The sequence below is a fragment of the Podarcis gaigeae genome, assembly GCF_964106915.1.
Source record: "Podarcis gaigeae genome assembly, chromosome: 12".
In the NCBI taxonomy this organism is placed as follows: Eukaryota; Metazoa; Chordata; class Lepidosauria; order Squamata; family Lacertidae; genus Podarcis; species Podarcis gaigeae.
In genome coordinates this window covers 52,718,599-52,731,324 of record NC_139688.1, presented here as the reverse complement: position 1 = coordinate 52,731,324, position 12,726 = coordinate 52,718,599, and the positions used below count along the sequence as shown (strand labels likewise).

The 12,726-nt window shown below is 45.8% G+C and overlaps 1 protein-coding gene across 1 annotated transcript in view; it reads right to left on the bottom strand.

The window, feature by feature from the left end:
* Positions 1–12,281, bottom strand: part of STAC (SH3 and cysteine rich domain) — an 83,112-nt gene extending 70,831 nt beyond the window's left edge. Inside the window, exon 1 of the mRNA XM_083706378.1 lies at positions 11,849–12,281. Within this exon, the coding sequence (XP_083562504.1) occupies positions 11,849–11,968 (120 nt within the window). The 5' untranslated portion in view covers positions 11,969–12,281. The remainder of the gene's footprint in view (positions 1–11,848) is intronic.
* Between the last annotated feature and the right edge of the window lie 445 nt (positions 12,282–12,726).

The window sequence follows — 12,726 nt, the reverse complement described above, 5'->3', positions numbered from 1 at the left end:
GCTTTCATTCTGATTTGTTTGTGGGGAGGCTATGCAATATCAAGGAGCTGCAATCCCACACCATCCAGTCTCTTTCTCTATCATTTCCTTTGCCACAAAATATCATTTTTTGGGGGGGGGGTGGCTTTACTGCACAAGAGCATCAGAACCACTTGCACAACCAGAATTAGCCGATATGCGATTGAACCCCACCCACAAAATAGTGACACTTTGGAAGTGGAAACATCTTGAACCCCCCCCCCCCATGAGAGAGAATCTTTGTTTAGCAGGATTTCCTAACATTAGGGCTGTTTCTAAGCACATTCAAAAGAGTGTGCAGAACATCACCAACAGCTCACATGCATGCTCCCCACACCCCTGGTTTAACCTGTCATAGCTAAAATTCACAACCTATCCTAAGGGTGAGCAAAAATGGACTTCAATAGTCTGAATAACTTAATCCTACCCCTACCCAAAATTTTATTCTGAGAAATTCTGGCATAGCTCTGCTTTAAGATGGCAAGTGGGACAACTGCATTGGAACCCAATGGCTTTGAACTTAGAAACAGTTTTGAAAAGCAGTACGGGAGGTGACTAAACCCTCGACTGGGGGCCTGATTCAACTCAAGGAATTTCCTATCGCCCTCAAGATCCTTGAGAATTTGGCAGCAGTGGTGATGCCAAAGAAATTAAAACGGGCACCAAGAGCTTTGGGGTTCTGCTGTCTCATGGTGGAGGATCCAGCATAGGTTTCTGCTGCAGAGGATAACACAATATATAGGGGTGTTCAGTCATGAAAAATTGTCCTCAAATTGCTATCTAGGAGCCTGGGTTCAAATGCAACCCCAAGCACACTGTGTGTGTCTGAGTGTTTGGGCGTGCAAGAGTGGAGGAGCATAAGACCATGTAGTCCAGAGTTTAAAATTATGTATCTGCACCACTGAAGGGCATCCTAATATCTGATCCACAGTAACCCTTTGAGAATAATTGATACAAATTTTGTATCACGGCACATCTGGTGCCCTCACAATGTATTAATGCTTGGCTTGCCAATGGACGTTCACCTGTGTGAAAATAGGTACAGTTGTACCTCAGGTTAGAGACGCTTCAGGTCACAGACGCTTCAGGTTACAGACTCCGCTAACCCAGAAATAGCACCTCGGGTTAAGAACTTTGCTTCAGGATGAGAACAGAAATCGTGCGGCAGCAAAGGGAGGCCCCATTAGCTAATGTGGTGCTTCAGGTTAAGAACAATTCCAGGTTAAGAACGGACCTCCAGAACGAATTAAGTTCTTAACCTGAGGTACCACTGTACTTGCTTTACTGCACTAGAGTTTCTAATTTCAAGGATAGGGAAGCTAGGGGGAGCAGGCTGATTTCTCACAAAAATTGAGAAGAATAGTATCTGTACATCCCCCCCTCCATCATATCTCAGGTTCTACAAATGCTAGAAACTTTTATTTTGTAAGAAACCTGGGACTCTGGTGATAATGGTTCACTGGTTGCCTCCTCTTGCTCCCCCTCCTGTGAGTACCCATTCATCTAATCCAACATTTTGCTGCAAACAGCCGTCAGCCTCTAGGAAGCTGACAAAAAAGCCATGAACGCAACAGCTTTGCTTTGCTGCTACCAAGATCTGCTAGAGGTGTGAAGCCTATAAACATGGGTTCACTACAGCATTTTGTCGGCAGGATTCAATTGCATATTGAAAATTCGGCTTTGTGCATTAAAGTAGATTAAAGTATTTTGGTGCAACACTTCTACTCTCTCTCTCTTTAAAAAAACAACCAGACTTTGTCAGGTGACGAAAGGAATGGGGAAATGCACTAAGAACTGATTAATGCGAAGATGTATAACCACAGATTGAACTTTGGCAAACTTAACAAGATTTATCTGTCCTGGAGGAGGGTTAGTTGGGATTTTGCATCTTTTTCTTGTAATTGTTATATATTGGTAATCAATGAAAATATATTTAAATAAAATAAAATGGAAACATTCGCTAGTGAGACAATATTTGAATCTAGGCAGTATGTACAAGTAAAGAGGGGGAGGCCCTGGTACCTCAAACAAGACAGAAGTTTAAAATCAGTTATTCATAGATAAACACCAGCTCTTTCTTGCTCGGTGAATGGATACACCTTGAAAAGTTCACAGTGTGTATGTCCAGTTTAGTATCTAATTCACCCCCTCCTCTGCATAAGAAGTCTCATTTATGCACAATGTGTACTCACCATTTTATGCAGACGTATGGAAAACAGCTTTGGAAGAGCTGGCTGTTTTCAAATCCTCTTTGGGAATATTTTTAAAAGAGTTTCCCTCCTTGAAACTGAAGTTTGCATGCTGAATGTTTACTCAGCAGACTGAAGGATAGATGAACATAGTCTGCATGCCATTTCCTTGCCCTTTTAAAATATTCAGTAGCTAGTAACCTATCCGTCACCAATAGAGACTCTAAAGGTATTAATTCTATTATGCAGGGGAAATCTCCATGCAACTCTATCGGTCAAACACTCCATGACTTAAAACCAATTAGCTTCAATAGGATTGCAAGCTGGATAATCTAGCTCAAGAGCTGGGTCTTCTCTGCATATTGGAAACTTAATTTTATTAGGCTGTATTTACTATCCATTAAGCGTATGGGGGGATGAGTTTGTGGGTGGGTGTGCTTACAAATGCATAGCAGTCTAGGGAAAGTCAGTGTTTACAATAGGCTGTAAATGAACCTTTCTCATACTTTCATTAGAAGTGTGCTGAGCTGCTAAGTTATAGCTGCTTTTTCATGGAATCCCCTTTGGCTCAGGAACAGCTCATCCTTTAGAAATCCGCATGCTTGCTGGCAGGGACAGGATTGTGTTGACCTGGCACTTCCTCTGAGGTTTAAGGAAACTGAACAGACAATAGTCACCCTCCCTTCGTAATGGGTCAGTGCAAGGGCTATGAAGGGTAATGCTACGAAGGGTAATGGCTGTGATTCTCTCCCATATCTCCTCAACACCCTTTGCTTATACAGTGGTACCTCAGATTAAGAACTTAATTTGTTCTGGAGGCCCGCACTTAACCTGGAACTGTTCTTAACCTGAGGTATCACTTTAGCTGATGGGATGCGGGTGGCGCTGTGGCTTAAACCACAGAGCCTAGGACTTGCCGATCAGAAGGTCGGCGGTTCGAATCCCCGCGATGGAGCGAGCTCCCGTTGCTCGGTCCCTGCTCCTGCCAACCTAGCAGTTCTAAAGCACGCCAGTGCAAGTAGATAAATAGGTACCACTCTGGCGGGAAGGTAAATGGCGTTTCCGTGCGTTGCTCTGGTTCGCCAAAAGCGGCTTAGTCATGCTGGCCACATGACCCGGAAGCTGTACGCCAGCTCCCTCCCAAAGCGAGATGAGCACCGCAACCCCAGAGTGGGTCACAACTGGACTCAATGGTCAGGGGTCCCTTTACCTTTACTTACCACTTTAGCTAATGGGGCCTCCCGCTTCTGCTGCACGATTTCTGTTCTCATCCTGGGGCAAAGTTCTTAACCTGAGGTACTATTCCTGGGTTAGCGGAGTCTGTAATCTGAAGCGTCTGTAACCCGAAGCATCTGTAACCCGAGGTACCACTGTATGTGAATACTGCACCTTGTCTGAATTAAATTACTCCAACACAATGATGGGCAACTTCCAGGCCGTGGACCAAATTTTGGCCTGCAAGGTTGTTTCAGCCAAGCTCCACCCACCTGCTCTACACACCCACCTGTGGGGTAGGAAAGGCTGGGGCTCAACTGAAAGCAGGTTTGCAGGTCCTGCTGGTTGGTGGTGCCTGCAGAACCTCTTGTGCTCTGCTTTCCAAGAGCTCGACAAGCAGCTGACGCCCAGGCCCTTCAGAAGTGCTGCACTTGGGAAGTGCTGAGCATAGGCCTTTAGGAAGCTTTGCCAATCACCTGGCATCAGTATGACATCAGGTGATTGACCCAGGGGTAGTCACCCACGGGTCTCACCCAGGGTCTACCTGGAGATTCCAGGGACTGAACATGGGACATTCTGTGTGGAAAGTGATGCTCTACAACTGAGCTGTGGTCCAAGATCTACCCACCCTGGAAGAATGGCAGATGAAGGTGATGGACTATATGGAATTGGTGGAAATGACTGGCAGAATCTGAGACCAGGGAGAAGAGTCGGTGGAAGAAGACTGGAAGAAATTTAAAGACTACTTACAGAAATATTGTAAAATTAATGAATGTCAGAATGATGTCGGAATGAAGTTAAGTGGTTCTTAGCAGTAACACTACAAAGAAGTAGGTGAAAATGGATTGTTAATAGGCGAGAAAGTAAAGTTACAATATATTAAGATAAATTAGTAAGATAAAAGCAAAAATGGAAAGGATTTGCTGAAATTGCTAATTGAACTAGAATACAAAAAAGGGAGGTGTGCGGAGGTCAGGGAAACAAGTAAATGAAAGACAAGACATTGAAAGATTGAAATGTTTTTAATTGTTTTTATTTTTCTGTACTTTGTATTTTTTGTTTTCTTTTTCTTTTTCATTTTTGTAACTTTTTTAGAAACTTTAATAAATATTATTAAAATAAAATAAAATACAACTGAGCTGTGGTCCTTCCCAAAGGGCTGGATGCAGTGAGCTGCTGTCAGTGCATGATTCTTGAACCCTCGTTCCAGGAGTTGCTCTCTGAAAGTGTCCTGCCGAGGGAGCTATGTGGGTGTTATATAGGGTGCAGTGAAGTCATAGGGCATTCCAATGCTCTTTTTTTTTGAATTGGACCTAGTCAAGTGAGGAACTCAGACACTTTTATTGCTTTGCAAATAACAAAAACCAGAACATGCTGTAGTGCACAAATGTTCACAGCAGCCAGCTTTAGGATTTTGCACAAGGGGGTAGGAAGAGGCAAATGCTGTGAAAGGAGACCCTGATATTATGCAATAGGAGAAGCATTAAAATGTAAGCAGGGAATCTGCAACTTTCCAGATGTTGCTGGACTCCAACTCCCATAATCTCTGGTCTTTAGCCACAATGACTGGGGCTGATGGGAGCTGGAGTCCAGCAATATCCTGAGGGTCACTGGAGGCTCCCCATCACCATATTAGAAGCTCAGAACAGAACACTTGGTTAGAGTTTGATTAGAATTTTTCTAAAGACTCTGCACTCAACTCTCACCTGTAGCTCCCAGAAGCTGTCAATAATACAGTGGTACCTCGGGTTAAGTACTTAATTTGTTTTGGAGGTCCGTTCTTAACCTGAAACTCTTCTTACCCTGAAGGACCACTTTAGCTAATGGGGCCTCCCGCTGCTGCCGGAGCACGATTTCTGTTCTCATCCTAAAGCAAAGTTCTTAACCTGAGGTACTATTTCTGGGTTAGCGGAGTCTGTAACCTGAAGCGTATGTAATCTGAAGTGTATGTAACCCGAGGTACCACTGTAATAATAATTTATTATGTATACCCTGCCCATCTGGCTGGGTTTCCCCAGCCACTCTTGATGGCTTCCAACAAAATATTAAAAATACAATAAAACATCAGACATTAAAAAACTTCCCTAAATGGGGCTGCCTTCAGATGTCTTCTTCTAAAAGTCAGATAGTTGTTTATTTCCTTGACATCTGACGGGAGGGTGTTCCACAGGGCGGGCGCCACAACCGAGAAGGCCCCTTTCTTGTCAGCATGTGAGAGCGGCCACACCTCGGGAACAGCTTTGACTGGCCAGCTAAACCATGTGAAGGTGGCTGATGGGTCTCAAACCCTCCATGAGTTAGAGACTTCCCCTGCATGTGAAGACAGGCTCTGGCAGATGGAGTAGACAAGACCAAGAGTGGGTTCAGTGGTCAAGAAGGTGGTTTCTGAATGTGTTAAAGAGGGAAGTGAGGGCAAATGGGGCTCATCAACCCGAGAAGGTAGCTCATCAAGGAGAAGGAAAATTCAGGTCCTGCCTTGTGTGTCATCTTTGAGAGAAGAAAAGGCTAGAGAGTGCAGTCCCTAAGACGGTTGGATGGTGCTTTGTACACCTCCTTCTGGCAACTCCTGTAGTTGGTGCTAAACGTATTGCTCTGCTTTCCTTTGGACGACATCAGTGAGGCCGAGAGTGGAGCCTTGTTGTCTGGGCAGGCCAGGACTTCCATGCACTCTGCCCAGGATTGTGCCCCGGGGAGATCACTTCTGTGCTGCTAAAGCAGCGGTTTGACTTCACCCTGGAGGTCCATTGTCTCTCAAGACAGACAGATACCACAACAGACAGGGAGCCTAGTATGACTTCACCTAGAATAAAATACCACTTTCCTTTCTCATAGTAAAGGATGACTGAATCATAGTAAAGCACTGATAAATTTAACATGAATGTGGTAGGATTCTACAGAAACCGCTCTAAAACTCTAAAAATGCAATTGTGAACAGATCATTACATTCCAATAATTACAATGCCAAGATAAATTCATTTCTATGATTCCTTGGGTTATAATTTTTAAATTGAAGCTTAAGAGACAGGAGTCAGAAGAGACAAGTAGAAAGATTTGAATGAGATGTTATAGGAGAAAGCATTAACTGGCCAATCTCTCCTGAAAGAGGAAAGTTGAAAACTCTTCCAGAAGTCAGGATTTGCTCCATCCCTAAGAATATTGGTAAACATACAAACTGGACCCATCAAACTCTACCAAAGCATGGACTGTATGTATAGAAGAATATATAGAAGAATCACAAAACCAAGCCGTAAAAATCTATAATCTATCATGTAATAAACTATCATGCGAAAACTAAAAAAGGAAACGAGCAAGCAGCAAGCAAATGTTATCCAAGATCAACACTGCGCTTCAAATAGTAACTCAACAAAAATATCCCAAGTACTGTATATTATAAAGGTTAAGAATTCGTGTCAAATAGCAGAAATGCCTATATACAATAGAACATAGATAAGACCAGTCCACCACCTATATAATAAGCTGAAGCAGACAGGCAGACAAACAAATAGATAAAAGTAATTAAAAGAAATAATTCAGGATTGTTGCTAGCAATGGGATCAGATATATTAATGGCCCAATATGCTGTCTCCATAGGATCAGGTTTTATGCTACGATGCAACAGGTGCAGTGGTGAAAGGCTGCTGACCAAGTCCTAATATAGTAAGTGCCCATTGGCAAACACCTCCCTAGCTTCTGCAAACCATAGCTTTTTAGTTTTAGGTTTTGTGTGCCAGGTATATATCACATACAGCAGTAAGGTACGATGTGATACTAAACAGAGTACAACCATGCAACCTCAGGGGTGTCTGTTACTGCTTGTTCCACTGAAGTGCAAGTTAGACTTCATTCAACCAATTAAGGCAGATCAAGTTGTGTGACCCTTGGCAGTTTTATGGGCTGGAGTCAATACTAATAAATGCACTCAGAATGAAGCAGGTGGCGTGTTGTGTGAAATGCTAATCAGATGTTGACACAGTACCAGTAATTTGAATAAGGGTAGTAGAATCTGGCCTGTAATTTTTGGGAGACTCATACCTAAATCCAAGACACATTTGCTTAGGGTGATGGAGAATGACCAAATGTGTGTGGTTAGGATTGCTTCCTTAAAGGATCAAGTTTAACTAGGCAGGCTGCAAGTGTTTTAAAACAAACGTCAATAGGTTTCATTTGCAAGTAACCCTAAGCCACGGTTTGTTTTAGACAACTTGCAGATGAGCAAGCAAGCCACATCGATTCTCCCCAGCTTTCTTTGTTTCCCACCAGCCCTTGCCTTGGGCTCTTCAGCTTTGCAAACTTCTGGAGTGCAGTGGCCAAACTTACTAGGGTGAGTTACAGCAATTTAAAAATACAGTATCAAAACGAGTTTTAAACAGATTGGTGCAATTAGCACAACTCAGTCCCACCTCCCACCCCAGTTCAAGCTGATCTGTAACTCACAGCCATTTCTCACAACCAGCAGCATCACACGGTAACACTTCATCTCGACTGCAGCCTGACAGTTGGAGAGGGCATGTTCGGAAGGGGGTGGGGAAATCTTACTATACAAAATAAAACTGGAATGCAAAGGAGAGGCCAGTTTACGTTTCTTGCCAGCATGCTCTTTGAGTTTGAATGCATCGATGTATTAACCCACCTTAAAACCATCTACCTGCAGCTAGACGTGATTCAACTGGTGAAAAACTTGGTAGCTAAGTTGGTAGAGCCTGAGAGTCTTAATCTCAGGCTCATGGGTTCAAACCCCATGTTGGGCAAAAGATTCCTGCATTGCAGAGGGTTGGACTAAATGACCCGCGCGGTCCCTTCCAACTCTACAATTCTACGATACAGTGATTCTGCTGATTGGCATTCTGTTATGGTTTAGTGCAGGGATAGAGGTCTAAACCACTGAGTCTTTTGGGCTTGCCGATTGAAAGGGCGGTGGTTCTAATCTGCGTGATGGGATGAGCTCCTGTTGCTCTGTCCCAGCTTCTGCCAACCTAGCAGTTTGAAAGCACGCAAGTGCAAGTAGATAAATAGGTACCACTGCGGCGGGAAGGTAAACGGCGTTTCCGTATGCTTTGGTTTCCGTCATGGTGTTCTGTTGCGCCAGAAGCGGTTTAATCATGCTGGCCACATGACCCAGAAAGCTGTCTATGGACAAACGCTGGCTCCCTTGGCCTGAAAGCGAGATGACCGCTGTACCCCGTAGTTGCCTTTGGCTGGACTTAACTGTCCAGGGGTCCTTTACCCTTTACCTTTTAGTGGAGGGATGGGAAACCTGAAGCCGTGCAGATGTGTTGGTCTTCAATTCCCATCAGCCCCAGTCAGCGTGACCAATGGTCAGGTTTGATAGTTGTAGTCCTACCGTTTCTGGAGGGCCACACATTAGCTATGCATGGTATAGTGGTTAGAATACTTGACTAGGCCAGGTTCAAATCTCTGCAACAGTGAAAGCCCACAGACTTCGCAAGGGATTAGATCCCGCAAGAGACATCCAGAAAATCTAATTATAAATGATGTAGGCTGAATGGGGCAGGAGTGAGGGAAGAGTTATGAAAAAGTGTCCGATTGCAACTATCCATTAAACAGTAATTTGAAAATAATTGCACCAAGGATCACTTGCAATCCCTTCTCAAATGACAGGTACTTGGCAATAAGCCTCATTTATTTCAAAGAACTTTTCTCAGAAAGTGAAAAAGTGCCCACTGTGTTCTTGGCTCTCTCCTGGCCTTCTTTCTAAGGCCAGAAGGAAGTAAGAAGATCTGCAAGAACAGTTGCTTTCGCTTGTTTCCATGAAACAGTGCTAGGACCACACATGTAAAGGACCTGTAGAGCAGCCACCCTGGAGCACAGGTCTCAGAGTTAAGGCCAAAAGGCAGCCACGGAATTGCAAAAGCCGCCCCCTTAGTGCTGTGTTTACAAAGTGTACCACTATAAAAACTGCCTGACTTTGCCCTTAAACCTGGGATCTGTACTCCAGAAACGAAAGCTGCCACTTGAGTGTTGCACCCATGGAAACAAAACATCCAGTTATGATATCTGCCTGTTACATTTGTGGGTAGGGAAGAGGGAAAGCAGTGTACTGTTCTTCCCTCCCCTAATTATTTATCTACAAAGCGGGAGTATAAAGCAATTTCAGATTAAGCAGTAACCAGCAGGGATCTGAAACAGTTTTTTTTTTTGGGGGGGGCATGTTTCTGTTCTCCAACCCTCTAACACAAATGCCCCTGGCCAAGATAGAAGAACAGGGGCCTTTGGAGAGCATTCTGGGGTTCACAATGGAGTGGATAAAGTTTCAGGATGGATGAAGAAAAAGGACACATTTTCCCTTTCCTCTTCTCCTGAAACCTTCCCCTACTGTGCTAGGGTCTGCAGGTGAGGAGCAAGGGGGCCGCCCGAAGGCGCAGGGAGCCAGAGTGGAGTGCAAGCGTTTGCAACATGCTTGCCTTCTCCTGCGAAAAGGGGCATGCGTACCAGCTACCTGGTCTATGACCGTAATAAATTGATTGATTGATATACTGGCTGCCACCCTTTAATATTTCTAATAAAATGAACATATATAAAACTTCGCCATCAATGGCTGCAGATGTGTACTAATAGTACAACCCCAACGTGTGCTTGCTTGAGCAATTACCAAAAGCAAAACTAGTATGGATATTTCAGAAAGGCCATGGTTTCCCACCTGATAAGAAACAAACTCCAGAACACCCCTCCACATCAAATCATAGTTCAGTGGTGTCCAAACTTTTTTCAAAGAGGGCCAGATTTGATGAAGTGAAGGGCCGTGGGGGCCGATCAAGGTGGATCAAGTTGCTGACCTTTTTTTAGGATTGAAGTTCTTGAAGTTCTTGAGCTTTTTAATTATTTTACCCAAAGCTGTTGAGCTTCTTTTAGGATTGAAGTTGTTGAGGTTTTTTAAGGATTTTACCCCAGGGAAAAAAACTGCCACAGGGGCCAGATTAAACTGACCAGCGAGCTGAATTAGGTCCCTGAAACGGACTTTGGACATGCCTGTCATAGTTAGTTACTATAAAAGGTAAGGAGAAAATTAAACCCTATTTATATTTCCTGAGTTTAGGCTGCAATCCCGTCATCAATTGCCACTGACTCATATATATCTCCCATAGATTTGGAAGGAAGTAACACATCAATAGCTATAATCAAGACTGTATGGTGCTGTAGCCACAGCAATGCACAATTCCTCTTTGACAGCATGGTGGCAAGTCCATTTGTCCACATGACCTCCTCATTCAAAGCACAAACTTCCATCCTGCTGAGTACCACCTTTGAAGTGCCAGTTAGGATCATATCAACTTCCACGAGGATGCCCAAGGCATGTCAAGGCAGCTACAGTGACTATTATCCATTTTACCCTACTAATAGTAATACTATTCTGGAGGAGCGTTCCAAATCTCTTCCACTTTCAACAGGAGGGGATGACTGTAAAATGGCAAGGTGCTCATTTCGGAAGATGCTGCAATCCTTTTCAAAGGGCGTGCCAGAGAATTGTGGCATGTCACATCACTAAAATCCGCTGTGGCAAATGTGTGGGTCGGTCTTCAGTTGAATACCAGGGCACAAGGTGTATGAGAAATTGAGTTTATCAGCAGCTACACTAATAGCTAACAAGTTGTTTTAGGTAACTCCTGCCCCTTACGTCATGCTCCCGTTAAACAGAAGAGCACCGTTGTTCTGCTCATCTGCTCTTCCTTCTGGTCACTTACAAATCTTTGTTTCTAATTCAGGTAATCCACTCAGAAACTTCTCACCTATTATATCACTTAATTTTGAGGGACGGAATGCCGAACAGAAGCATCATTTTCCTGAATCAGGTAAGCCAAACCAGGCCAATAAAATATGATTTTGGGGGAGACAAGAAGGGGGTGATCCTGTTTATCATGCTCTTTATATATGTTGGAAGCCACCCAGAGTGGCTGGGGCAACCCACTCAAGATGGGCTGGGTACCAGATAATAAAATTATTATTATTATGGATGGCAGTTCTTCCCCTACAATAGCAGCTCTTCAGCTAGACTTCAGCTCCTGACCTATTTATCAGCTGAATGGCAAAGTTCCTGGAAAGACATTTTTTAACATACACACACACAAGCAACTTTCCTATAATAAATCTGTCACAGTCTATTTCATGAGGATCAACACGTGATGCCAGAGCAACCGGAGTGCCAAACAGAGGAATGGTCTGCCAGAGTGCTTTGAAACCTCCCCCTCCAGAAAAGAAATGCAATAAACAAACTAATTCCTAAACCCAGCCAGGTGTCCCCCCCCCGCCCCCCGTTCTTTCCCAGCTCCGCCAGGTGAATGGCGAGATCCCACCTCAAAGACATTTTTGCAGCCGCAAAAGGAGGACGGGCACGTAAGCGCGCCTGGCCAGGGAGAGAGATCGATCCCCTCTCGGAATAGGGATCCACGGATGGAGCGAGCGGGACCGACCTTGGATTCCTGGCTGGTGGTGGAGGCGGCGGGCGAAGGCGGCTGCTCGGGGCTCTCCGGGTCGCGGTCCTTCTCCACGTCCTCCGGGCTGACTTGTGTCGCGTCGCTGGGCGGAATCATGTTGGCCTCTCGGACGGAAAAGCCTCCGTCTGGGGAGGCGGCGAGAGCTCCGGGAGCCGCTTGTTTATTTCACGTGCTCCGGCTTGGCCATTCCTGCCCGGCGAAGGAAGTCTCCTCCGGCGGCGCGGTGCGGATCTTATTCGCAAGTGGGGGAGCTCCTCGCCGCCTCCCCCCAAAAGGCTGCCCGCCTCCCGCGCCTTCCTCCTCCTCCTCCTCTGCCCTCCTCCTCGTCTTCTCCTCCACACACACACACACACACACACACGCCCCGCTGCAAGTTAGGGATAGCTCTCTCTACGGGCGGGGAAACTGCCCCGCGTCCGCCGGGCGAGGCGTGCCGAGCGGAGAGTGAGCCGGCGCGTAACGCGTGGAGCCGCCGAAGGAGCGGGGGGGAGGAGGAGGAGCCCGGGCGCCTGGCGCGGAAGAAGCATGTGCCGCCGTAGTAGTGGAAATGGCCACGCCGCGCTGCCGGAGGAGCCCCCGCCAAAGCGGAGGGCGGGAGCACGAGCCCACCAGTGGCGTAGCGTGGGTTGTCAGCACCCGGGGCCAGTGGCGTAGCGTGGGGGGTGCAGGGGGGGCCCGCCGCACCTGGCGCAACATCTGGGGGTTAGGGTTACGGGGCGCAAATCCACGGGTTAGGGGGTGCAAATTACTTGCCTTGCCCTGGGTGCTGACAACCCACGCTACGCCACTGCCCGGGGCAAGGCAAGTAATTTGCACCCCCTAGCCCGTGGATTTGCGCCCCCTAACCCTAACCC